Below are 27,050 nucleotides of genomic sequence, written 5' to 3' on the forward strand. Positions count from 1 at the left end.
GGGCTCGCTGTTGACATCTGCCAGATGTTGCAAGGATTGCAAAGTGAACACAGTAACTTTGTGTCACAACCTTTAGTAGTGCTGTGGATACCAGTTTCAAATGTGGACAATGAAAGAGTATTTCCATAATATGGCCAGATATTTTCTGACCTGTGTACTGGTTTAAAAAACCCGAAACATTGAAATTATGCTTTATAGATATTTCAATGGACGTTTTTAATTGTATCATTATTTTGAATTTGTTTTGCAAAATACATATTTTTTTTTATTTACTACAGGCCATGCGCACTAAAGTGACTAAAATAAATACAAAATACATTCTATACTAAATGATTTCATTTATTATGTTATTCTAATGTTAATAAAATGTATACATATGTATTTTAGTAAGAAATACAGAGATAAAATTATTTTCAAAAATTTACTTTTTATGCCAGGATCTTTATTACTGATTTTTAACACCGCTATACAGTTTTTTTAACAAAATTTTATACCACCTTTACCAATTTATAATGAAAAAATTCCTCATTTTTATTTATCACTTTTGTATGACCCTAAATTGGCACCTTCGATATTGATAAATAGTAGAATATGTGCTATGTAGTAATACATGATATTATGGCTACGCATGAGAAATAATTATTTCAGTAAGTGACTATTTGTGTGAGTAAAATGTCTTACCACCATAGGATATCATATACATAACTACTGCTCAGTCAGCACACACCAGTCCACAAAAACAATAAATATACAAATACGTATTAAAGTAAATATTTTATAATACAGTTTTTATTGTACACACCAAAAAAAACACATTTCAGAAATTTCATATTATATGTCAGACTAGCAACAACACAACTACCAAACAGATCTGTAATGCCTCACAACTAATCACTTACTTGACCAGTTTCTTCCTGTTGTACTTTGTGTTGAGGGTCATGACGAAGTCCACGGCAGCACTGTCAATCATCTCCCGATTCACGCACTGCGGGAGGTTGGTCAGGAAGGAATCCAGCATTATCTTGTTGCTAATGTTTGCCTGAGACTCCGGCTCCTCCACTTCTGAAATGGCAGAAGCAAGTCACTGTTACCCAGTTTTAATGTAACCAAAACTGTTAGTGTATTCAATTAAATTTTCAAACATTACTATACAGAATGTCCACACAAATAAATCACTAATGAAATTTCCCTGAGTTTTCCCTGACTTTCCATGACCAAAATTTCATATTTCCCTGACTAATTAATTTTTAATACTTTCCCTATTTTTAAACTTTGTGAAAGGATGAAATAAAAATCCAGCCTTCACCATCCTCATAGCTGCCTAGTTCAAACAAAATCTTGCATACAGTATTTTATACTGTGCATAACTATGACCTAAAACACATTTTGAAAAAAAATTGCTTTAACAGTCTGAGTGATGGCAGACCAGAACATTACATTTCCCTCTCAAATTACTATTACTGGAAAATTTACATGACTTTTCCAAGAATTCAAGTAAATTCCTTGACCTATTTCAACTTCCCTAACTTTCCCAAATATGGACACACTAAATCAGAATTTTCTGAAGATTAAAAAAGAGGTTTTAGAGTGATCAGCAATTTTCTGATTAATCTGTAGTTTTTGTATTGATCGGGAGCTATTTTACTGTTCAGAATTTTTTAATCTGGATTCGAAGCGGACTGTAAGTGGTCACGGTGGACCAGATCACTCCTCCAATCACGGTCATCCATAGAGATCAATCACAACTCGCTGCGAATGGCCCTATTAGGATTCCCACACATACTTTAGACCATTTCCCTGTCCAACCAAACATTTTTTCTCCAGCTCATAAAGCATTTTTGCAATATAACTAGAGACCTGAAATTGGCGGTGTTATTTTTGGCCAAAAGCGGTATTATTTTTGCCAAAAAGCGGTGTAAAAAAGCGGTGTTATTTTTTTATCTGTATAATTAAATTAAATAGTTTTAACTGTATAGGCTTAATATTTGTTACGTAATTAATTTTCTTTGGCATAGCTTATAATTATCCTAATTTAAACACACTCTTTACATTTGCTTAAACCAAAAATAAATAACAATGAAAACATTAAATTTCCCGTTGTACATAAAAATTGCTCACCACTGACTGTGAAACTTCCATACAGAAATTTTTTAGTCACTTGGTTGCTTAATGCATTGTTCAGTACATAACATAAGAAATTAAAGAACTGTTCATCATATGTAGAACCACAAAAACATTTCATTTCACTATTGAACACTATGTGTTAATAATTTCCTTGTAAAAATTTTACACACACATTAGCTTAACATAACTGTTGCATAAAATTCTTTAAAAAATATATATATATAAATATCAATCATCAAAGGAGAGCATTGTAAACACTTCAATATTCTCTTCTTTTAAGTTCTGCCGTCTATCTGAAACAACAATATTGTAGTGACTCAACAACCTCTCACTCTCAACATTATTTGTAGGCATCCATATTGATTTAAGCACAGCTGAAGCAAACTGTTGACAGTCAGTTGTCAGTGCAGTGAGAATTTTCACTACATCAACAACTTCACCAGCTCTGCACAGTGACTCTGCTGCATCTTTTAGAGACTGGTACCCTTTAAAAAGGTCAACACTGTCTATCATCTTCAGGTCAGCAATGGATTTTAGTTGTGTAACTATGTTTTCAGTTTTGTTAAGCAGAATGTTCTTAGGGTTGAAAAGCTGGTTCAATGACCTGTAAACATGTGCACAAGGATCACTGTTCATGAGTGTCTGCAGTTTGTTCATGCACAGTGTTGTGGCTTTTTGGCAGTTGTGCTTCACATGTGCAATGTCAGTGGTGTTCAAATTTTTGAGGACACTACTGTTTTCGAACGTATTGGAAAATATACCCTTTGCTGCACAGTCCAAACCTTTTTGTATATTTTCCAGATCCCCATACAGAGTATGTGATGTAGGGTACTTAGACCCTTCAAGTTTCGTTAGCAGATCCATTATTTCAGAAGCATGCTGCTGTACAAAATACACTGTGCTAAAATTACGGATACTTCTTTGTCTGAAAGCATGATCAGATACTTAATTCCTGCATTGTTAGTTTCCTGAAAGTCACTATTTCTGAAAAAGTTAATGATTTCCAAAAAATATTCAGCCAGGTAGAACACTGCACGAAACCATGAATTCCAACGAGTATTGACTGGCATTGGAAACAATTTATCTGGTTTCACAGTTTCTTCTCGCAAATATTGCAAATATTGGTGTTTCCTCTTGCGAGTGTTTAAAAAGGCAGACTTTACCTTCACTACGACATCGTTTACCTCAACAAGTTCACATGACAACACATTTCCTACTAGGGCAACTTTGTGGGCCCAGCACTGAATATGGAGTACGTGATCTCCATACAGAACTTGCAAGCTGTTGACACACTTTGTCATGTAGCGAGCTGAGTCTGTAACCAAACCTCTGATGTTCTTGTATGAAATTGCATACTTATTTACACATTCTGAAATAACTTGTGCACATGTGGTCGCATCCGCTTTTGCAAGAAAATTAACTGAAGCTACTACTACCTGAGGTTCGCCTACTGGTTCTTGGAGCACTAGAAAGAGTACCACAAAAACACATCTTCCCTGACTATCTGTAGTCTCATCCGAATAGATAAAAATTAGTTTATCTTTAACAATTTCCATCACGTTTTCAAAGTGGTATTCAGCAAGTTTAGGAACATACTTTTCCCTCAGTGTTTTGACACAAGGCATGTCTCCAGAACCTGCCACAAATTCATTTAACCATGCCCTTATGTTAGGATCATCCAATTTTTGAAGAGGTATGTTAGCTTTAGCGAAGGCCTCTGTTGTCCTCAGTGCCAAATGTTCAACGTCTGCTTTTTTACGTTTAGCACTACCAAAGCACTCTGCAACAGAGCTCTGAATTTTTTTATCAGCACACCCATCATCATATTTTTTTCTTTTAGTTATGTGTTTTTCGCTCTTAGTGTGCTTTATCACGGTGTCTTTTCTCTCAAATGCGACTTTACAATTACAAAATTTGCGCATTAACGTCGCCGTATCGGGTGCATATAGCCCGTCGCTTTTGAAATCGTCGGCACGTTGCCGCGCACTTGCAGCATTTTTCGGCATATTGTTACACAAACTCAAGTTATTTTATTTTAATGTTCCCATGCAGCAATAAAATACGATACATTAAACGAAAGAAGTGGCAATGTATGGTTGTACGGTGTTTATCTTATACTTCAGCTGGAATCGCGTTACAAACACATAGCATTGATCCTTACGGCAGACGTGCGCATGACTGCCAGTGCCGGTTGTTTGTGAAATAAAAGCTGATTCTTCCCAGCATGCAATCTTTTGTGGCATCACAAATCGTTTATTCCATAACTGCGTTGTGTGAGAACAAGATTTTAATTCGTTTATTTCGTAATTCTATTTCATGGCAAAATTAAATCATGAAGTCATTATTGTGCAATAGTTTTATTAATATAATCGTAAAAAAAAAAATTCATGTACGGACCTGGATCAGGAAATACGGTCCAAATGACATTTTCGTACGGACATTTCTTGCTGAAGGGTTGGCCAAGCTGGTTCCGCTTGCTCACAACTTGCCGCCTCCTTCCAGCCATTACATCAACAGTATCGCTCATGTATGACGTGGAGTTGTGGTTGCGTACATTATGTTTATTTTGTGTTGTGGTCACATCTTAGCAGCAATATATTTCGTTCTTCCATACATACATGTAAAGTATGTGATTTTCGAAACGTAAACAGTGGCAGGCTACCGCTAAGGTTGGTTAGTTTTAGTTCTGACAATGGCGATGCCGGCGAACTCAAGATGAAACCAAGTTTGTTACCGTACATTTCTTAAAATTTCGCGTGTATACAGAAAACTAGACGAAATCGTATTATTTCGCGAAAATCAATGAAATTCGCGTTATTTTTCGCGTTATCGCGATCGCGAAAATTTCAGGTCTCTAAATATAACTCATAAATATATTCATTTTTTCAGAAAAAGCATTTGGACCACATTTAATAAGTGCCATTGAGAATGAGGGTGAAGAGGGCAATATCACCAGGGGCAAGGCAAGATTTTTTTTTTTTGGGGGGGGGGGGGGGGCCAGTTAAGTTTCAAGATTTCTTTTTGCTGCCAGAGCTTATATTGTGGGGTTTGAAAAGTTTTTACATTAAGTAATGACATTAAGGCTGACAAAAATATTTTCCCAGGGCCATTATTTTCTCTCGACAGCCCTAAACATAACATGTCAGAATTACCATAAAATCTTTTCTTGAACATAACACAGTTACACTGTCATCATTTTCATCAATGCTACGCAACCAATGCTGTAAGTCTGTACCCCTGTGCCTCGTGACCCGACGGATAGAATTTGTGATAGGGCATGCCTGCAGTGGAACTTATCCCAGCGAAGCATAGCACGACGCGCTGAGGAGGTCAAGCTCTCGTACTATGTAGAAGGCTACTTTTAAGATGTTTGTCGCTGTACTTGTGAGAAACAAGTCCTAGGAAGTAGTAAATCAGCAACTGCAACTCATGTCTGAAGTTTCTTCTCGGGAGCCTATCCCTTAAATTTAACTAACAACTAGTGTACCGCTCAGTACTCGAAACCACATATGCCCAGCTGCAGAGAACTTATAGCCATGCGGTAGCCGGGCACTACACTTGTAATTACAATGAGATTTTAGTCAATAATAATTTTAGCATTCCTTTTAAAAATTTAAATATAATTAACTGAATTAAATCGTGCTGTCTGTTACACACAAAGATGTTCCTAAATGGCCACCAGGAAGTAATAATTTAACTAATACACTAAAGATTGAATGTTTTTGATGAGAATGAAAATCAGGATTATATGCACATCAAATCCATGAAAATAAGACCACTTGTACCAACCTTCTGGATCTGGTGGCAATGGTTCCTCTTCCTCATCCTTTGCTACTAAACATTCTTCTATCTCTTCAAGATCAGCTTCAAGTGCTTCCTCAGACACCTGAACATAAAATTTCATATTATCTGCCTATATCTGATAATAAATTAGACAAGAAAATCATAAGGTGAATTCTTGCATGATTTGACATTTACCCAAAATAACATAAAACATGATCTTCTATGTCTCAAAAGCTAAATCATGATTCTATCATTTCAAAAATGAGATCTTGTAGCTATCAAATTATTCTTCATTTTCATCAGTAAATAGTAAAGCACTAACTGGCTGGGTCATGAATAGCAAAACCAGAAACTTTGTTGTAACTTCACAACAAATTTCCAAAGATAATAATGATGATTGATGGATGATGACTCATAGAGGATGATGATACAGGATGATGACTCATAGAGGATGATGATACAGGATGATGACTGATGGATGATGAATGATGGATGATGATGATCTGATCAGCCCAAAGGCTGGTTTGAACCCTCAACCATTTCCATGATGATATAGCAATAGAGTTACTGGGGTGTACCAGGTGAAAAGATACCCTCGGCAGTATGTAGATAAAGGGAAAACACAACACTAATTCCTGGATCAGAAAAATAAATTTTCAAAAAATAAAAAGTCATTGGTTTGTCCACCAGGTCAGACTCATTCAAAGAAGAACAAGATATAATAGTCTGCTATAAAGTAGTATCACTGTTCAGTGATGTCCCCAATCCTGTTAACACTCCTGATACTTAAGAACACCTCCAGCAAACACCAAAAAGACTGAAAAAAATATTATCTTAGATAGAACGCAGTCAACGTCTTGAAACAGTTCCTACCACAAAGCCAAGACAGCACTGAAGTACCGTTCAAAAACAAACTTAGTCATTTGTCAAATAATTTCAAAATCACATCCTAAATGCCTGCTAATGATTAAAATATAACTAATATAGATAAGTCAATAAGTTTTATAAATCAGGTAAACCCGTTGTAAACAAATTCACACCAAAAATAATTTCTAGTGTAATAATATTTTAAAAAATTAAGGACTTCAGGGTAACCACTTATATAAAATATAGAAATTCAAGGACATTTCAAGAATTTCAAGGACAAAATTGTGTTTGAAAGGTTTTTCAAATGAAATCAAAAGTGTTGGAAATAATTCAAAACATAAACAATATTGTTGCTAATGCAGACAGGACCGCAACACTCATCAGGTTTAGACCTGGCTGGCAGCCCCGCACAGCCACTGATGTCATGCGCTGTCCATTGAAGTAGAGCATACCACATGTGCCTGGCCGAATTACAAGGGTCGTCGCTATCCCCCTCCCCCCTCCGCAAACAACGCGTCGTCCTGCCTCAGCACCATTATCTATCGCTGAGCAGCATTGGAAATTTCGCGGGCCGCTGCGTGAAGTGGCGTGAGCGAGCGATCCTATTCTCCACGCTTCAGGCATTGGGTCGGCCCAGGATGACGCGACTCGTCACAGCTGCTGTCGTCAGTTAGAGCAGGGCGCCACAGACTACATTAAGCAACAACACCGACCTCCGCGACAGTTTGGTGACAGAATCCCATGACGGCGAGTACCGTGAGTGCCACGGGTTGCGGCGAGAGTTTGGTGGCACAGTCTCGCGATGGTGGGTACAGTGAACGCTTGTGGATGCGACGAGAGTCTGGTGGCACAGTCTCGCGATGGTGAGTGCAGTGAGCGCTTGTGGATGCAGGAAGAGTTTGGTGACAGAGCCCTGCAACGGTGAGTACCGTTAGTGCCGCAGGTGCGGCAAGAGTTCAGCAATGGGTGCCGCGTGAATTTGGCGACAGAGCCCAGCAACGGTGAGGACCGGTGAGTGCCGCAAGGGCGGCGAGAGTTCAGCAAAGGGTGCCGCGTAAGTGTGGCGACATAATCCAGCAACGGTGAGGACCAGTGAGTGCCGCAAGTGCGGCGAAAGTTCAGGAACAGGTGCCGTGTGAGTTTGGCGACAGTGTCCAGCAAGGTGAGGACTGGTAAGTGCCGCAAGTGCGGCAAGAGTTCAGCAATGGGTACCGCGATAGCCTACAATGAGTTCCACGATGGAATGAGCCGCGTGAGTGCCGCGACGAGTTCCGCAACAGTGCGGTGAGAACTCTGAGCTGATTCCAAGCGAAAGTAAGTGTGACATCGTAGAAGAGGGTGAGAGACTCTCCCTGAGAGTCGTGCGACGCGGAGTTCAACTGAATCGTGAGAGTGTGGCGACTGAATGGCACGAGACTGTGTGTGTGGACAGGTGCGAGGTAAGAGGCGAACCACTGTTGAGTCTAGCTCCAGTGAAGAGTGCAAACTGCATAACTTAACAGACAATGAGTGACTTGAGTATAAACATTTTTAAGTGCCAGTTATTTGAGATCGGACATTTCTAAGTACAATTATTTATTATTAATATAAATATAAGTAATCAATAAAACTGTAATAAAATCTAATCGGACTATCGCTTAGGAACCTGGTTCTCCCCACAATATAGGTCCTAACAATATTTGTTACTAGGCGTGTATACTATGCATGATGATAACAACACTGCTGATGTACAGTTCTTCAGATCACCCTTCACATTTAATGTTTAAGATCTATGGTCCAATTTATTTTGAAAATGGTAATTTACTCTCAGAATTGAGCGGGGTGGAAGGGTGGGGAGAGTTGGGGCAACAAGATGAGGGGTAAACCTATAAGTAGAAGGGAGAACTCTAGGAAGGTTTTTAAGGCAAAAAAAAAAGAGAACATACCGGGAATGTCTTGGGTGAGGAGTGTGTGATGGCAAGGAGAGTGACTTAATTCAGGAGAAAAGTGAGAGGAAAGTAAGCTGAATGCTTGCCACTGGGCTTGTGCCCAATTGCAGCAGACTTCAATTCAACAAGAAAGGGAAAAATAACTGGTCAGGAAGTCAATGATTGTGTGCTGTTTTGTAAGAATTTATAAAAACAGATCATACGGTAAATTTGTACATAAAATTTAATTTTATTACCTCTCATGAAATTGGATTCATTCCGTCTCTCCTCTTTTCTTCGATGAAATTTACCATGCGGGTTTCAGTATCAGAGAACCGTCCCTTTTTAGGCCCTCTGAATGCTTTCGTCAAACCATTTGCATTCTTGAGACGAAGCAAATCAGCCCTCCAATTACACACGTTGCTTTCAGTAATGTCACGTTTACGAGCAGCTTGGCAGTTGGTTTGAATTGTGTGATTTGCCACTATAATCTTAAAGTTAGCATTGAAATTTCATCTTAGGTCTTTTGACATTTTAAATTGTGAACTCCCACGCCTCTCTACAGTATCCGTACTCTACTACAATGCAAAACAAAGCACAAGTGACCAAACAAACAACAATCACTTCTAATATTGACCCAAGCGCTGAATAGTAGCGCTGTTACTTCACATTTTGGCCACATCACTGCCGCCAGGCGTGACCTTGACACAGTTGTCTCACCATGCCACGCCGTTTCAAAACATTCTTCAAGCAGCAAAGTCGTAGGTTTGCGATTATACTGCGACCCTCACTTTCAGTTACAGCAATTTTGATAAAAATTCATCACATTATATTCAGGTAAATACAGTATTTCAATTATTGCTTATTATGGAGATGTGGCTCAGACCAAAACATTGATAGAGTATAAAATTAATTCACTATACGGATCAAAACACATTATGAAACAACAAAATTCAAGCACATTTTCAGATTTTCCAAGGACAGATAAAATTCAAGGGCAATTCCAGCTTTTCAAGGATTCTAGAATATGTGGCCACCATGCACTTGACCTATTATTAATATATACAATATTAATCACCCTTTTCATTAGTTTTTCCTCTTAATAGGTCTAAATTTATAAGTACTGTGCTGTTACTAGTTTCAGAATGCACAGAAAGTAATGATTTATTTTAATGATATTATTATTTATAAAAACTTATTATTTTGATTATTATTATTATTATGAAATTTTATTATTTAATTTGTATATTGTTCGCCTGCAAAAGTTATTTAAATATATTTTTTATTAATTATGTATATCTACGAGAGCTATGCTCTATGACCTGAAATGGACTTATATGGACAGTCAATTGAGTAATACCCCTCTAAGGACTAATGAACTTAACGAATAAACAATGATTTTATTCGGGGTATTACTTTAAGAAATTTTCATTGTTGGAAATTTTCGTTTTAAATTTACCGCATTTCTGCGTTTTCAATTGTATTGATAAGTGTTATTTACGGTATTCCTATTGTAAATTATGTTAACCTATTTTTGTTTCGGCCAATGAGAGGCCGTGTTTTAAATGTGAGGCATCTAGAACGTCTTAATTAATAAAAAAATTGGTTGTATGAAGGCGTCTGATGCCGACGTAAAGGCGCGAGGCCTATTTTAAATTTGAAAGATAGCTAGCTAGATTATGCCATCCGACACTCAGGGTGAGCTTAAACAACGTGTAAATAAATAATGTGTAAGATTATAAGGGCATATTCTGACGGATATGTTATTAGGAGTGAAAAATCTGTAAGTAAAGATCTTTCATTTTGTATCGCCCATAGACATACCCAGCTGTATGTAATTTCGTCGTAAATCACTCCGATTTGACTACAAACTGATTAGTTTTCACGTAAAAGGTGTCAATTATCCTGAACTACGTCATGAATTGTTATTTCCAAGATTTAAATTATTATTTTATTTTGTGATACCCAGAGGTGAAATGGGAGTACTAGTTTCGTGTCTCTACCATATAAACTGAGTTAAGCCAAGGCAAATACGACCCATATATAAACATTAAAAGTAATCATACTAATTAATTGTGCTAAGATTTCAAACATATTTCTTTTATGTAAGAATGCGTCCGTAAAAACATTATTTGATTGATTTTCTGAACTTACACTAACGAACTTTTGTGAACGATTCATGTGTGCTACGTATAATCCTGATGTTTAATTTACATAAGCGCATATCCACGAGTCATGTTCAGTATCGTTAGGATAGTTTTTCTGTGATTTTTATCTAATTATATTAATATTGATTCTATCTCTACACATATGTTAGTTGTCCCTGATGAATAGCCATTTTATTCTTAATAAAAACTTGGATTCTATCCCTATGTGTTGATAAATGTTACCTAACTACCTGTGTCCAAGAGTGTGTGTTTTATGGTAAATAACATTTATACATGTTTCTAAGGGTCACAGTACAAAAGCATAACAGGACCATTGACATATATATATATATATATTTTTTTTTTTGAAAAATAGTGACAGCCAGTGTATATCGTCATGACAACACACACACACACAACAAAAGGGTCTATGTATAAATCAACGAGTACTATTAATGGTACTGGCGCCAGCAGTAAGCATACACCAACAAGAGTAGCAGTAAGCGAGCAGTAGAGTACCTTGAGAAACTTCTTACCACATATTTACTGTACTACAAACAAATATCTTTCACTGCTCAGAGATTTATTAAACTCTCGCCTACTGAACTTCCATTTTTTAAGTTTCTGTTGGTACTGTTACAAAAAAAAGGAGGGGGGAGAGGAATACAAACAGCAGCAATGTCTTCACCAACTTACCTGTGCTTCCGGATCAGTGGACTGAATTGTCAGACTAGGTAAGAAATCTTTCATGTTTGGTAAAACTTCGTAAAAATTCTGGGTATCCTCATCTTCCCACAAATTAGAAGACAATATCCCATCCTCGCTTTCACTGTTTCCAACTTTTAAATCGAGAGATTCAATATCCACAACATCTGAAATAAAATCAATTCACTGATCACACATAATTTATTTCCAACAGAAACAAAACAAATTTTCCTCAGTATGTAGTAACAAAGGATAAACTTTATCACAATTTAAATTGATTTTTAAATTGCACAAATAATCATTAATTTGCAAACTGTTAATTAGAAAATACTTAGCAAGTTATCAGAGATGAAACTTTTGCAAGATTTTTCTATTAAACAATTTTTTTATAACAATAAAATATACAGGTCCAGAAAATTATTCCCAATTTAATAAATAGCAGCGCATGCAGCAATTACAATAAAGGTCTTAACTTATGCATGCTACGATGCTGCAAAGATGACGGCTCCACCATCTTCCAAAAGCTAAATATCAAGATGCTGAGAACTAACACACCAAATCCAGAGAGCCTCCAGGCCTAAATAAGACGAGTTTATTTAACTCACACACTCACTTCACTCGTATTTCACACAGCCAATTCAAACAAACCAGATTTGAATATTATATTTTACTCCTTTTCTTAGTTTGTCTTCAGGTTAATTTTACTAGCCATGACCTCACTAACACTCCATAGTAGTTGTGGAGGAGGAGAAGAGCGAGAGAAAAAGAGAGAGAACTCTTACACCTTGTGTGCTTTTCTGTGAAAGAATGCACAAAACTCATTTGAAGTACAAGCAAAAAGGCTTTAATTCTGCACTTAGAAGACTACATTCATGCCGGCTTATTGAAAATCAATATAATTTTAACAGGAATACCAAATGTTCTGGGAGATTAGGCCTCATCATCTTGCAATTTTAAATATTTTGATACCACTTGTAATAAAGATTCAGTGCTAATTTTTTGGTTTAACATGGCATAGGACTTGAGCTTTGGCCTCTTGTTGAAGTCCACACTAGTAAACTGGTCTGATCATCATGATAGTTGTAGTTCCCCGTTTGAAATAATAAGCCATTTCCTCGCTGTGATTACAGACTAGAGCCTGTTTGTAAATATATGGTTGCAACAAGGTAGAGAAGGTCTGGGAGATATGATTTATACCTTGGTATGCCAATAATTTAGATAAATAGTTCAAAATTAGAATATTGGCAAAAAAAAAATGGAAAAATCCAAGACTGCAGTACCTAATTCCCCTACATATGTGAAATGCAACCCAGTATATCAAAGCTTGCGCTTCGCTAATTTTTTACACGCAGTCCCTAAACCCTTGCGGCCCGGCAGATACTCCCCAAAGGGCTGAATCTGATGGGAAAAGGCGAGGGCGTTTCATAGCAGACTGAAGGCATCGATGAAGAGCTATGTTGAAAGGCTGAGACCACCTATCCCAACATCGATACCACCCAACCCCTAGCCCATTCTTTCCTGCCGGCTAAGCTCCTCTGACAGGCAGTAAAGGCGCCTATCAAAATCTCTCAAATCTCTAGAACTGAACTCCTCAGAACACCAATAGTCCAGTCATATTAAGTTAAAAAAATGGCTTCACCTGGAAATAATTCCCTTACATGGGATACTTGGCATATGCATAGTAATAGTGCCCAATAACAACATATCCAAAATCAACACTTGTGGGTGCTGTGCTATGGCCGCCATCTTGGAAAATGGCACCCAATTTTCACTTTTTTGACTTTATCTCAATAACAGTTGAAAATATAAAGAAAATGTTTGAGTAAAACTTTAAGTACATTTAAAACACATTTTAGGGAAGAGTAATTTGTTTCGTATCTGCATTGGTTTCAGAGTTATTTACAAAAAATTGATTGTCTGTAACGTCAGTTTACGGACGATAGTTAAACGTGACGTCATAACAAAACATTGATAAATTATTGCATACTTTTATGAATAAAATTGAATCATTTTTATTGAATTATCACTATTTTGTATGGATACAAATAAGGAGTGAAATGAAATCAAAAATTTAATTGATGAATTTACTTTTATTTGCACTCATTAATTCAAATATGTTTATTACTTTAACAAAGAGATTATTTTAACTATGACTTTGGGGCGACTGAATTGCGCCCCATTGGAAAGGGCGCCTTTCAGGTTTTTTCAAGCACACACACAATTCTTTAAATCCTGATAGGCTGCCTTTCCAGAACAAGTTATTAACTGAATTTTAAAATGAAAAGAATCCTGAAACGTGCCCCATTGGAAAGGGTGCCTTTCAGGTTTTTCTACATAAGCAAAAGAATTTGTAAAATCCTGATAGGCTGCCTTTCCAGAACGTGTTATAGACTTCCTTTTAAGACCAAAAATATCCTGAAATATGCCTCATGGGAAAGGGCGCCTTTCATGTTTTTCTTCATCTGCAAAACAATTTACAAAATTCTGATAGGCTTCCTTTCCAGGGCTTGATTTTTGCTTTGTTGTTTGCGGGAAATTATCCTGAATTGTGCCCCATTGGAAAGGGTGCCTTTCAGAAATTTTTAGTTTTCGTTAGATCGTTGTGGGCACTGAATTGTGCCCCATCGGAAAGGCCACCTTTCCGGTTTTTTCCTTGTGCGCATACAGTTCGTAAAATCCTGATGGGCTGCCTTTCCAGAGTTGTCTGTTCGCTTTTTTTTAAGCGAAAGAAAACCCTGAATTGTGCCCAATCGGAAAGGTCGCCTTTCAGGTTTTTTCCTTGCACGCATACAGTTCGTAAAATCCTGATGGGCTGCCTTTCCAGAGTTGGCTGTTCGCTTTGTTTTAAGCGAAAGAAAACCCTGAATTGTGCCCCATCGGAAAGGCCGCCTTTCAGGTTTTTTCCTTGTGCGCATACAGTTCGTAAAATCCTGATGGGCTGCCTTTACAGAGTTGTCTGTTCGCTTTTTTTTAAGCGAAAGAAAACCCTGAATTGTGCCCCATCGGAAAGGCCGCCTTTCAGGTTTTTTCCTTGCACGCATACAGTTCGTAAAATCCTGATGGGCTGCCTTTCCAGAGTTGGCTGTTCGCTTTGTTTTAAGCGAAAGAAAACCCTGAATTGTGCCCCATCGGAAAGGCCGCCTTTCAGGTTTTTTCCTTGTGCGCATACAGTTCTTAAAATCCTGATGGGCTGCCTTTCCAGAGTTTACTGTTCGCTTTGTTTTAAGCGAAAGAAAACCCTGAATTGTGCCCCATCGGAAAGGCCGCCTTTCAGGTTTTTTTCCTTGTACGCATACTGTTCGTAAAATCCTGATGGGCTGCTTTTCCAGAGTTGGCTGTTCGCTTTGTTTAAAGCGAAAGAAAACCCTGAATTGTGCCCCATCGGAAAGGCCGCCTTTCAGGTTGTTTCCTTGTACGCATACAGTTCGTAAAATCCTGATGGGCTGCCTTTCCAGAGTTGGCTGTTCGCTTTGTTTTAAGCGAAAGAAAACCCTGAATTGTGCCCCATCGGAAAGGCCGCCTTTCAGGTTTTTTCCTTGTGCGCATACAGTTCGTAAAATCCTGATGGGCTGCCTTTACAGAGTTGTCTGTTCGCTTTTTTTTAAGCGAAAGAAAACCCTGAATTGTGCCCCATCGGAAAGGCCGCCTTTCAGGTTTTTTCCTTGCACACATACAGTTCGTAAAATCCTGATGGGCTGCCTTTCCAGAGTTGGCTGTTCGCTTTGTTTTAAGCGAAAGAAAACCCTGAATTGTGCCCCATCGGAAAGGCCGCCTTTCAGGTTTTTTCCTTGTGCGCATACAGTTCTTAAAATCCTGATGGGCTGCCTTTCCAGAGTTTGCTGTTCGCTTTGTTTTAAACGAAAGAAAACCCTGAATTGTGCCCCATCGGAAAGGCCGCCTTTCAGGTTTTTTCCTTGTACGCATACTGTTCGTAAAATCCTGATGGGCTGCCTTTCCAGAGTTGGCTGTTCGCTTTGTTTAAAGCGAAAGAAAACCCTGAATTGTGCCCCATCGGAAAGGCCGCCTTTCAGGTTGTTTCCTTGTACGCATACAGTTCGTAAAATCCTGATGGGCTGCCTTCCCAGATATTTTGGTAATTTTGTGTTAAGCCAAATCAGTCGTGAACAAAATTATACAAATACAATTAAAAATTAGACATTACCAGTGGGTGAAATTAATTTTCGGAACAGTATAGACCTCCATTCCTTACAGAATTTTAATACGCCTGCGCGTAATTGTTACTTTAAGAATTGAGTGCTTCTCTAGTATTGAAGACCAGTAACATATTACATACTCATTGTTCCGGAAACAACTACTGATGGCTATAAAAGCAATGCAAAGGTTTTCCAGCAATGTTAATTGATCGTGTGGGATGAATGCACGATGGCACATAAAAAGTCTTTGAAGGCATTAGACAGAAATATGAATGATCTGCGAAATAATAAAAACATATTTGGTGGAGGGATGATTTTGTTAGCAGGAGATTTTCGTCAAACATTACCAGTTATTCCATGGTCAACGCCAGCGGATGAACTCAGTGCATGTTTAAAGTCCCCCATTTTGTGGAAATACGTTAAGGCTGTTCCATGGGGAAAAATATTTTTAAAATTTAAAATTTGTAAATTGTTTTTCTTATTAGAAGTATTATTAAAAACATAATAAATGCATGATTTTTTTAAGAATTTTTTTTTATCAAGTTATTAATGTTTTTTTCACTTATCACTTATTCGAAGTAATTGCTATAGTTATTTGTATTTCATGTATAAAAAAATTTGAGTGTGTTTAGAAACCTACTACCTTTGAATATATAACTTTCATTCAGTCGTAGTGAATCACCTTATCACAAAAATATATATATACACTTTTCAGCAAAAAAAAAGTAATTTTTACACATGAGCACCAAAAATTAATTAATTCACGTTAGCATTTCATTATAACATATCAAAAACCCATTTTTATTCTTCTATAAATAAAATTTTGGATGTAAACCGTAAGTTCAACGGTTCTTCTGTAGTTTTCGAATAAGTAATCCAAGCAGCCTGCCTCGCGCGAGAGCTTGTTCGCGGCATTTGCGGCTAGCCGCGCGTCTGTCCACGGGCCCAGCGCGTGGCGCGCCTGGCGGCGACACCGGCTACTACGTGCACCTCGCAGGCGATTGCCGCGCAAATCTCAGTTGAGCCTTTGAATATATATACTGTATAGAAGTCGCGAGTGGATAGGATTTACTCTACGTTTTTCAGAAGCGTATGATGAGCCGCTTGGGAACTTCACCGCTGCAGTGCGCTGCCGTAACGCCCTGTATCGTCTTAGTTGTTATTTACACGTTAGAGCGCAGCGCTGTCGCCCGCTGTCATTCCCCGCACCCCTCATCCATCATTCACTGCAGCTCAAGGTCGTTCAACAGGAGGGGGAAGGGGTGTTTGAAGAGTTTGACACTTGTCCGCTAGGGACCACCACAAGTCGATGCCCTAGAGATGGTGGCGATTGCGGCGGTGAATTAACCAACTACCTCAAAACCGTATTAGAAATTTTAACCTGGGCTGGCGACTTCTATACAGTATATATATTCAAAGGTTGAGCAATTTGTTCAGTTTCGTGTGTGAATACATTTGCTAGTTTTAAGTTACTGTTACTTTCTGAATTTATTAGTACATTTTATCTAAGGCTGGAATCACAGTAACTAAACAAGAGTTTTGATTTTATGATTACTGAAGTCTCGTATTTTTTTTTTGTTTCACCAACCGCTGTGCCATCACAATAATAATATCGATTAATCTTTTTAAGTGTTGTATTTAAGAAAATATTTTTAACAAAAAACAGTGAAATAATAGTAATTTTCGGTTACTATGTTTTATAACTTCAAAAATTGTAGTATCTCTTTGAGAAATATTTAATATTTATGAATGTTATAAAGGTACCAACAGCTTTAAAATTATTCTTCTCATTTATAATTTAAGTAACAACACTTAAATGGATTATAATTTGTTGTCTTTATTGTCAAAATCAATACTGTTGTAATGTAAAATTATGTATGATGTATTGAGTTAAACACATTCTCTAGTTTTGAACATTTTTATGCGAGGAGAACTTTCCCAGCCTTCGTTGTAGATGCACGTACTTTATTTGAGATGCACAATTATGTGGATTGTGTTTTAGTATTCAAAACTTTTGATACATACACAAACTAAATGGCTCTCACCCTTGTGTACTTAACTATCAGTTATCCTATCTTGATTAAGTTTGCTGTTGTTATTATTTTTTCATTATAAAAATAAATTAAAGTAAGTTCTCTGTCTGAATTCTTGTCAGCTCTAGAAACTTTTTGAGTGAATTGACGATAATCATTACGTTTAGAAAGCCACTTGAATAAAATGACAGCATTACTAAAACAGTTCTATTATTTACCTAGACCACTGTAGTATTGCTCGCTCTGAATCTTTATCCATGTTAAAAAATTATTTTCGGTGTACAAAGAGGGAAATTATTTAATTTACCACTTACATTTCATAAAATTCATTAATATGAATTTGCGAAACATAACAAAAACTCATAAAAATCGTGTCAAAATCTTAAATTACATAAATTTCCGGCAGTACCTATTATTTAATAATTTTTATCTGTTAGGAAAATAGTTTTTTTCATTCTGTTGATTACTTTTGTGAGAAAAGATAAAATCGGAAGATTTCCATAGTTTTAACAACGTGTTTATATAAATGCTAGCTGTTACCTGCCCGCTTCGCTGGGCATTTTGTTTTAAAATATAATAAGAATAAGTAATAAATAAATCAATAAATGGTTATGGTTTTAATAAAACAAACGAATGTTTCATTTTATTTGTTACAAATGACAGCCGATTAAATAACATTACAATAACCTATCAATTTTTAAACCAATTTATATGAATTAAATGACAGATTACGAAACTAATAAATCATAGAAAACCATGATATTATCACACACTCGCACGGGGGAGGGGGGGGGGGGGGGAGGGGAAGAACCAAATGAATATGGCTACCAAAGAAATACGAAAATAATGATTTAAATTTATTTTTTATTATAACCATAAGGTTTGCCGATATCATATAGAGCCTATTATTTGCGCAATTACATGTTCCTATGATACACTAATTTTAATCTAGATCGGCCAAGCCGTATTTGAGTTTTAGAAGAACATACAGACAGACCGACAAAAATATTTTAATTAGGGTCAGTGAGTTATGAAACGAATATACATTACAAAATTTGACAAAAATAAATAAATGTACAGACAGAACCTACAGATTTATAAAGTAACTAGCTGCCCGACCCGGCTTCGCACGGCTATACTATTGAAAAAAAATAAGCCACATCTCCCATTTACAGTAATAATAAATAAAAAAAATTCAGTGAAAATTTATTACAATGCTGTATAATGTACCGGAGAGAAAATGAATAGCACCGATGGTTTCCCGACTCGTGCACGCAACGTACAACTGATGTACCCGTACTTCGCTACGGCAGTCTACAGGCAGATCACTCTTGCGCCGCTCATTATACATGCCCCTCCTTGTGAGTACGCCACTGCCGCGCGATGCCCGTTGCGATGGAGACGCAGAAGGCATGAACAATGCAAAATCCTGTTCTCATGCAGACAAAGTACCCACTGTTGCCTGGTTTTAACCACCCATGGCATCTAATTTTCGGAAAATGTCATCCTGCGTAACATAAGGAACATTACTGTGAAGTTTCAAGTGTGTAAAATATATATACTTGAAAAAAAGGGCAATTTTTTATATTTAAAGTACCCGCAAAATTTCAACGGTGGTGAGGACTGCACTAACAATGAAATAGCCGTTGCCATAGAGACGAATGAAGCATCAACAAAGCAACAGCCGTTGCCATGGTGATTTCCTACCAAAAACTGGAAATAAAAAAAAAATTTAGGGGTAGACTACCCCTAACATTTAGGGGGATGAAAAATAGATGTTGGCCGATTCTCATAGATACCGGATAAGCACAAAAAATTTCATCAAAATCGGTCAAGCCATTTCGGAGGAGTATGGCAACGAAAACTGTGACACGAGAATTTTATATATAAGATAAAGATATACCTATATATCGGACTACGGACTTTCCATACTTTAACGGCAAAATCTGTACATTTAAAAAAATGTTCCTTATTTCATAGTCATTTGTCAGCATATTTACGGAGATTTCTAAATAAATTTTTACTGGTACTTTCCATATTTTTACGGAATTTGTTTTAAACAGTGTACCTAAATCCTAGACTATTCGCATTAGAAGCTTTATTAAAAAAAAATTCTATATTTCTGTGACGGTATTGAAATTATAAAAACCTATATCTTACAGTTCCAAGTTACAGACACCGAATAAATGTTGCATTTCACATATTTAACAGATTACACGATCATGCGAAACATACGAGTAGATAGAATAGTAATTTTTAAATAGTCACGCTTCTTTTCACAGGCAAAAATATTATCCTTAAAGAATTACTATAACATTAATTATTTATACAATATAAAATTCTTTAGTTTTAATTAATAACGGCATCCAAGCTCAGTCTATCAACTTAATTAAGTTGAAGAATTTACTATGTATGTATATAAAATATTGACAAATGCATTTACATTTAAATTCGAACTGGAATGTACATGACATTAACTATGTCATATTTGTTTTGTTGTAAATTGTTTTGTTGTTGTTTTATCTCTTGTATGTGTACTATATCAGAAGTAGTGTCTGTAGTTTTCATTGTGTTTATGCTGCTTCTTTTCATTATTTTTTTGGTGTTATCTGCATGGTGGGTGTCACTTTTCATTTGTCTCACGCTGTTAGGTTTAAAAAAATAATTAACAATACTTTATCCGTGTTGCTCATGCTTCTTTTGTGTTATGAATTTCGAGGTACTGTACTGATAAATATTTGCTAAACAATACAAAATGTATGTTAAAATTTCGCCAATGAATGTTTTTATTTTTATTTTGTACTGTACTAAGAATCTTGTAAATGAGACATATAAAAAAATAAAACGTTTTCATAATCAATTGAATTGGCGAAATACTTCTTTCCCATTTAAGCTGGACTCCCAATCATCCGTTTCATCCGTCCGTCACCTGTCCGTCCGTCAATCACGTGACCTGCAGCCAATCAGATGGCCCGAAAAATTCCATCCGTCTGTCCGTCAAAACCTTGCCAAGCCTTAGCTTTTGACGGACCAACGGATGGTCCACCGCCTTGTTAAGTCGATCGTCTTCAATACGACTTTCCGAAAACAGTATTCGATTTTTTTAATTTGCAATACATAGAAGGCTGTGTCGTATTGACCGATTAGTATTGTCATAATAACGGTAAAGATTGCTTATGAGAATGAGCTTTTCGGAAGAAATGCTGATAAATTACGTCCGGGAAAGGGAGCATTTTTATAATATATATAGCAAAGACTATCGGGATAAGCAACTGAGGGAAAAAGCCTGGATAGAAATAGCTTCTTTCTGTTTCCTTTTACGCAGTAATAAAAGAAGCATAATTTTATTTATTGCTGGCATGACTAATGTTATTTTTAAGACGGCAACCGTTTAATCCACTTGTCAAAGCACGGTTCCCGCCTGTCAACTTATTATCACATTCATAAAAACAAAAGTTAATTATCTCAAATAAATTATTTTCACCAAAAGTTTACCCACAATTGAGAAAGTATGTGGCGGGAAGTTGTAGCACTGAAATTTTAGAATATTGACGGACGGACGGATGGCGGATGGTTGAGAGTCGGTAATAATTGCCGAGCGAAATAACGGACCGAAATTGACGGACGGACGAGTGACGGACGGATGAAACGGATGATTGGGAGTCCAGCTTTACTTGCAGTAAATACAACGCACATGTAGGCCTATTGTCGACGCACGTGAAATTAAACTAGCAGTACATAGTGCAATTGTGTTGTTTGTTGAAATGGAGCCGGTAGCTGATAAACTGTTAAAAGCATTAGGGTATCTCTTGGGACTGTTTCGGGATATTGTCTTGTTGATGCATCAACCACTGCAGCACTGTTTTGCTGTCGATGTCATACGTGAATGGATACCTTGTCGCTTATTTGTAAATACATACAACATATTCATTAGCTACTGATTGCTGGCTCATGCATCGAACTTATATATTATACGGTAAGTAAAGAGTGCAGGGACACCTTTCTAAAGTTCACTGGTCGTTGAAGTCAATAAGATTGACAGCTCTCTTCTTAATGTTCAAATACTGTTCCGTAAAATTAACATGAAAATACTAACTATACCGTGAGATATTTGAGTATTCCAGAATATAATAAACTTTCAATTGCAGAGCACTGAATTAGCTATTTTCGTTAGTTCGCCTCTGAAAAAAAACCACTTCCTTTTTTTTTAATTTATAGTTTCTTTAGTTGGTAGTCTTACTATCCTTGCCAATTCATGCAAATATTATATTTATGAATGTGTTGTAACTAAATTTTTAAATATATTCTTTTATTAAAATAATTTAAATCTACATAAATTAAATCAACTATGCCTACCGTTTCCATAGTGCTACTGTGTTATATTGCTATCACTGTAACGTCATTCTGTCTGAAAGGTTTAAATATAATAATTTATATTTGTATGTAGATATATTTAAAAATATAGATTTAACGATGGTATGTAGAAGTATATAACACAAGTATGAAAGTATTGAACTATGTGTAGCTCTTTTTGAACTCTTGTATAGCATATAGTCTCTATGAACTATCTGAACTATTATTCAGAAATAATAATAAATAATAAATGCAAATACTGATAGTTCTCTCTAGATATTAATTACTCTGATTAATAATACACTGTCGAGTATACTCTCTTTGGTTATTTTTAATTTGTATCTGGGCGCCACCCTTATGTACAACTTAGCTTCGTTACTAGAATAGGACTAGTGTGGTACATAAGAGAAAAAGGAAATAATTTCACACTTCAAATCTAGAATTGGCATGAGATTGACAAAATGTAAATTAAGGTCATTAAGAAAAACAAACATATACACAGTAAAATAATAACAGGGTAACATAGGATTAAACCAATAATCTTTAATCAGAAAAAAATATAGATAATTAATGGTTGGACCAGTGGTATACTATTATGGTTGGACCAGTGGTATACTATTATGTTTTCTTAAATAACAGGAAGTATGTTGCACACATGATAAAACACAACAAAAGTTCATAAGTTCAAATTAATTGTGTCTGTTGTTCTCAATCTATAATCGAATTTTAGTGTGAAAAAAATAATGTTTATTATCTTCGTAATTTAATTTAATTTTAGTGTACCTCGGCTGAATTCAGTGTGTAGTGGTGGTAGAGCATCATGGGAGCTCCGTCTCATTTCACCTCTGGGTGTTAGAACTAATTAAAGTGTAGATCAGAATCGTAATTGGCTTTAAAAAAATGTTTATCTCAATAGGTCTTTAATGTGTTCAGCACAAAACTCAATATTTATATGTCCGTCGGCAATGTTAAAATACGTTAATGCAGAAATACGTTTCTTTCAAAATAGCATCATGAGTCAGTATTTTACTCACAGTAATTCAATCCTAATTACATGTCATATAGGATGTGCCCTATTTAAATAACTTGTAATTTATATTCAGACGACGAATGAAAACATCCTAGTAATAGGATGATCTAATTAGCTCGTAGATATTTCTGATTTTTAAGGGGATTAAAACCCAGGCTATCTAGCCAACGCCGTTGTTATTCCAAGACTTTTTTCTTAATTTCAGTAATGACGCTTATCTTAAGTAACATGGCCTCTCATTGGCCGAGACACAAAGATCGTTGACTTAATTATCACATCAAAACAAAATACAGACACTTCACAATACAACTTAATATGCTAAACTGTCTTAAATTTAAAACTTGATTTTTCAACAATGAAAGTTCTGTTATGCAAATTACGTATAAAAAGTTCAATTTGCCGTTTAAGTCAATTGCTCCCTAGAGGGGTCTTGCTAATTGAGCTTCAAAGTCACTTGGGCTACGCCATAGAGTATGGTAGTCGTAGATATGTCCAAATACACAACAATAGAGCAAAACTTAAAAATGTCAACAAATAATAATAATAATTAAAAAAAGGTTATTTATAATAAAAACAATACACTTTCTGTGCGTGGGACAGTCATGTAACAGCACAGTATATACGGTAGTAACGTTAGTTTTTCAGTTATGTAGATTTAATTTATTTTTAAATGAACTATAAAAATTTCGTTAACCGTAAAAAAAATTCTTATTATTTTTATAGAACTATCAGCATTAATCTATTTTTGGTATTTAATTGAGCGCAATTGTTAAAAAAAAAATACAAGAATTTAGTGTGTAGTATATAAAAATATAAGTTAACTTGTAACAACCAATCAGTATCAAGAAGTAAAACAAAAATTATACTTATTTTACTTCAATTGTTTTAAATATATAAAAAACCATAATAATTGATTTTAATTATGAGTTAAATTTCAAAATACATACTTAAAAATAACGTACTCTTTTTCTACAAGTACATATCGCATAAAACAGTTATAATGCATTAGAGTTTTTCCCTAGAGATAAGAAAACAAAGAAAATAAAGGTATACTCATTTACAAATATCATTACTAGCATAATTCCACGCCTGACGTTAAAATCGTGTAGACCTTTACAAGAAATTGTATTTGTTTAGAACAATTAAAAGTTGTTTTTATTGGTTTGATTTCATAAGTGATATTGCCTGTATTATTCAGTTAAGTTATTGCTTAGCTTAATTAAAAAATATACTGTAAAATTTTAAATCACGCATCATAAACGGTAACATGTATATTTTTCTTATTTATTTACTCAAAAGGTACACTCAGTACAACGAAATAATAAATATTAACGGAATGGTGGTATTTTTGTGTGCAAAACCTTGAAATGTTGCTGCTATTGAGTCAGAAAGTTAAAAGCCCTCGCAAAGATAAACTAGTTGTAAAATACTGACTATTTAGTTGTTTATTTTTTTTAGTTTTAGTTCGTTATAAAATTAACAGAACGAACGTATTAGTAAAGATATTTCTCACGTGGCATGGGTTTAGAGAATGAGCTAGAATTTCATAGCTGCCATATAAAATGTTAGTAACTATAGGTACTGTTCAATGTCACAACTTGTAAAATTAGTTAAAAATATCATAGGACAATTATGCAGGGAATACAAAATATATTTTTTTTTACCAAAATAATTTTCAACCATATAGATTTGGGCTATGGAGAAAGTGTTCAATATGACTATATACGCTGCAGATCATGGCGTATAGATATTTTGATGGTCTCAGTACCCAGCTGTCAGGGAAAAGATTCACAAAAAGACTATGGATAGCAATAATTACATAATGACTTTTTCTTTATTTTAAATTCTTTATACCGACATTATGTACGAAATAAATATAGGTATACTAAGAGAATTTTATGGGAATACCGCAGCCAACTTTTTTTTATAGAATTTCCCCGTGAGTGAGGATCAGAAAATTTACTCACATGTGTGATATTATCGTTAGTGGCTGTGTAAGTGTTGACATACAGTAAGTCCTCGGTTTACGTCGGGGTTACGTTCCTGAAAACCGCAACGTAAATAGAAACGACGCAAAATGAGCCAAGTTTCATGCCACCGGCCGACCACGGCCCAAGGTCGGCCGGAAGCGCTGGCATACAGACGTGACAACGGGCAATTTTATCAGCAAATTACAACCGACAGCGTGGGAAACAAGTCCAACTAGTACTTCTCAGCTTTATAGAATGGTTATTTAACCAGCTGCTTTATTACCTTTATTGATTGAAATATAAAAACAGATATATAGTCGTTTGGAAGACATCTTATGAAGAAAAAATCATAAATTGCAGTGAGCTGATACTGTAGGCCTACTACAAACGCATTTAATCACGATAAAGTTAACAACGGCACGTTTAAAACTCCGGCCAACTCAATGATATCATAGCGACTGAAGTGTAGAGCTGTAGCAAACCGTATGTATTCGTTACTGAGTAACGGGTGCGGCATCTAGTAACGAGTAACGAAACGTTACACACGAATGCATTTCGTTACTCGCATTTTTCGTATGTTTTACGCATGCGCGCGCTTATTCGTTACAAAGAAAGATGTTTGTTTATTAAGAAAAGTATCTATTGGAAATTCGTCGTCCAAGTTTTTTACTGTTTATTAAAGGTATTGTGTGTGTAGACAAAGTTTGAGATTGGAACAGAAACAACGTAAGAAAGTATTTTTTACAAATTATAAATATGTATGTTTTTCTTTTTGTTATCGCGTATTTTCACGTTTTTTGTTCTTTCTTAAAAGAGATATTATAATAAAGCTGCTCTAATGAGATTTTATTGTTTCTTGGTTAACAAAAGCTGTTAATTATCAAATACTTTTAATTGTTTATATTCAATTTATTATTATTAACGCGACGTCATACTGTACGCGTACGAAATACGACTCGATTCGTTGCTGTTACATAACATAGCATGTTATGCGGTATCAGAAGTAACGCGTAACGATACGAAAGTAACGAGTACTAATTGTTATAGTACGAATACATACGGGTACACTTTTTTTAGTTACTTTTACACCTCTACTGAAGTGCCAAGGAGTTGGACGAAAAGGGGTAGGAGAAAATGCTGTGTCGTTGCGGGAAGTAGATAACACTTCTACGTGCGAGATACGTGGGTGGCCGAGCGGGCGGGCTGGTAGTATTGCATCACCGCGCGGAGAGCAGGAAGCGTCCCTCATGATGTATGATAAGATAAGGCGGTGAACGTGTAGCTTATGCTACATAGCATAAATTAACTACCGAAGGAAACAAAGAATTATAAACGAATTATATACGGTTTTTGGGTTAAAATAAAGATTTACGGTCATTGTAAACGACGTTATTGTGAATCGGCGACAACTTAAATTGAAACATGAGTACTCAAACATTAGCGACGTTAATCCGAAACGACGTAAATCGGTACGACGTAAATAGAGGACTTACTGTATATGCATAAAAGTGATGAATACACAAAATATTTTTTTCTACTCATAGTCATGTATTTTGTATAACATATTTTCATAGTTATTTAATTTTTGTTGATTGTGTAATTGTTTAAGTAGATTCAATTTATTTTTCGAAAAAAATTTCATATCTTCTGTATTTACCTTGCCAGTTATCCCCAGAATAAATTGGAAACAACTCGGTAGCTTACTTTCCTCGTGTGTGCACGGTTGTCCGTGTGCTGCACCCCCTTCACTGAAGAGGAATTTTGAGTTTGGTGCATTTATTTGTTTATCTATTTAGTATGTCTCTTTTTACTTGGCGACGTTGAGGCAAAACTTGTATTTTCTTACACTTAACCAATAAAAATGTGTGATACATTTACACTTGCAACACATATTGAAATAAAACATAGGTAAGGAAATTATCAAAAATAATACTATTTATTAACACTTTTTTGGGCAAAACAAGAACTTCATGAACA

The 27,050-nt window shown here is 35.8% G+C and overlaps 1 protein-coding gene across 3 annotated transcripts in view; it reads right to left on the reverse strand.

Annotated features, from left to right (window-relative positions):
• LOC134535569 (regulator of nonsense transcripts 2-like) overlaps positions 1 to 27,050 on the reverse strand; it is a 204,821-nt gene that overhangs the window by 78,348 nt on the left and 99,423 nt on the right. For all 3 annotated transcript variants that reach the window (XM_063374757.1, XM_063374755.1, XM_063374756.1), the window contains 3 exons: positions 11,525 to 11,700; positions 5,914 to 6,010; positions 900 to 1,062 (listed from right to left, as the gene is read on the reverse strand). In XM_063374757.1, the coding sequence (XP_063230827.1) occupies positions 900 to 1,062; positions 5,914 to 6,010; positions 11,525 to 11,700 (436 nt within the window). The remainder of the gene's footprint in view (positions 1 to 899; positions 1,063 to 5,913; positions 6,011 to 11,524; positions 11,701 to 27,050) is intronic.

Source organism: Bacillus rossius, chromosome 8 (genome assembly GCF_032445375.1).
Source record: "Bacillus rossius redtenbacheri isolate Brsri chromosome 8, Brsri_v3, whole genome shotgun sequence".
Lineage (NCBI taxonomy): Eukaryota > Metazoa > Arthropoda > Insecta > Phasmatodea > Bacillidae > Bacillus > Bacillus rossius.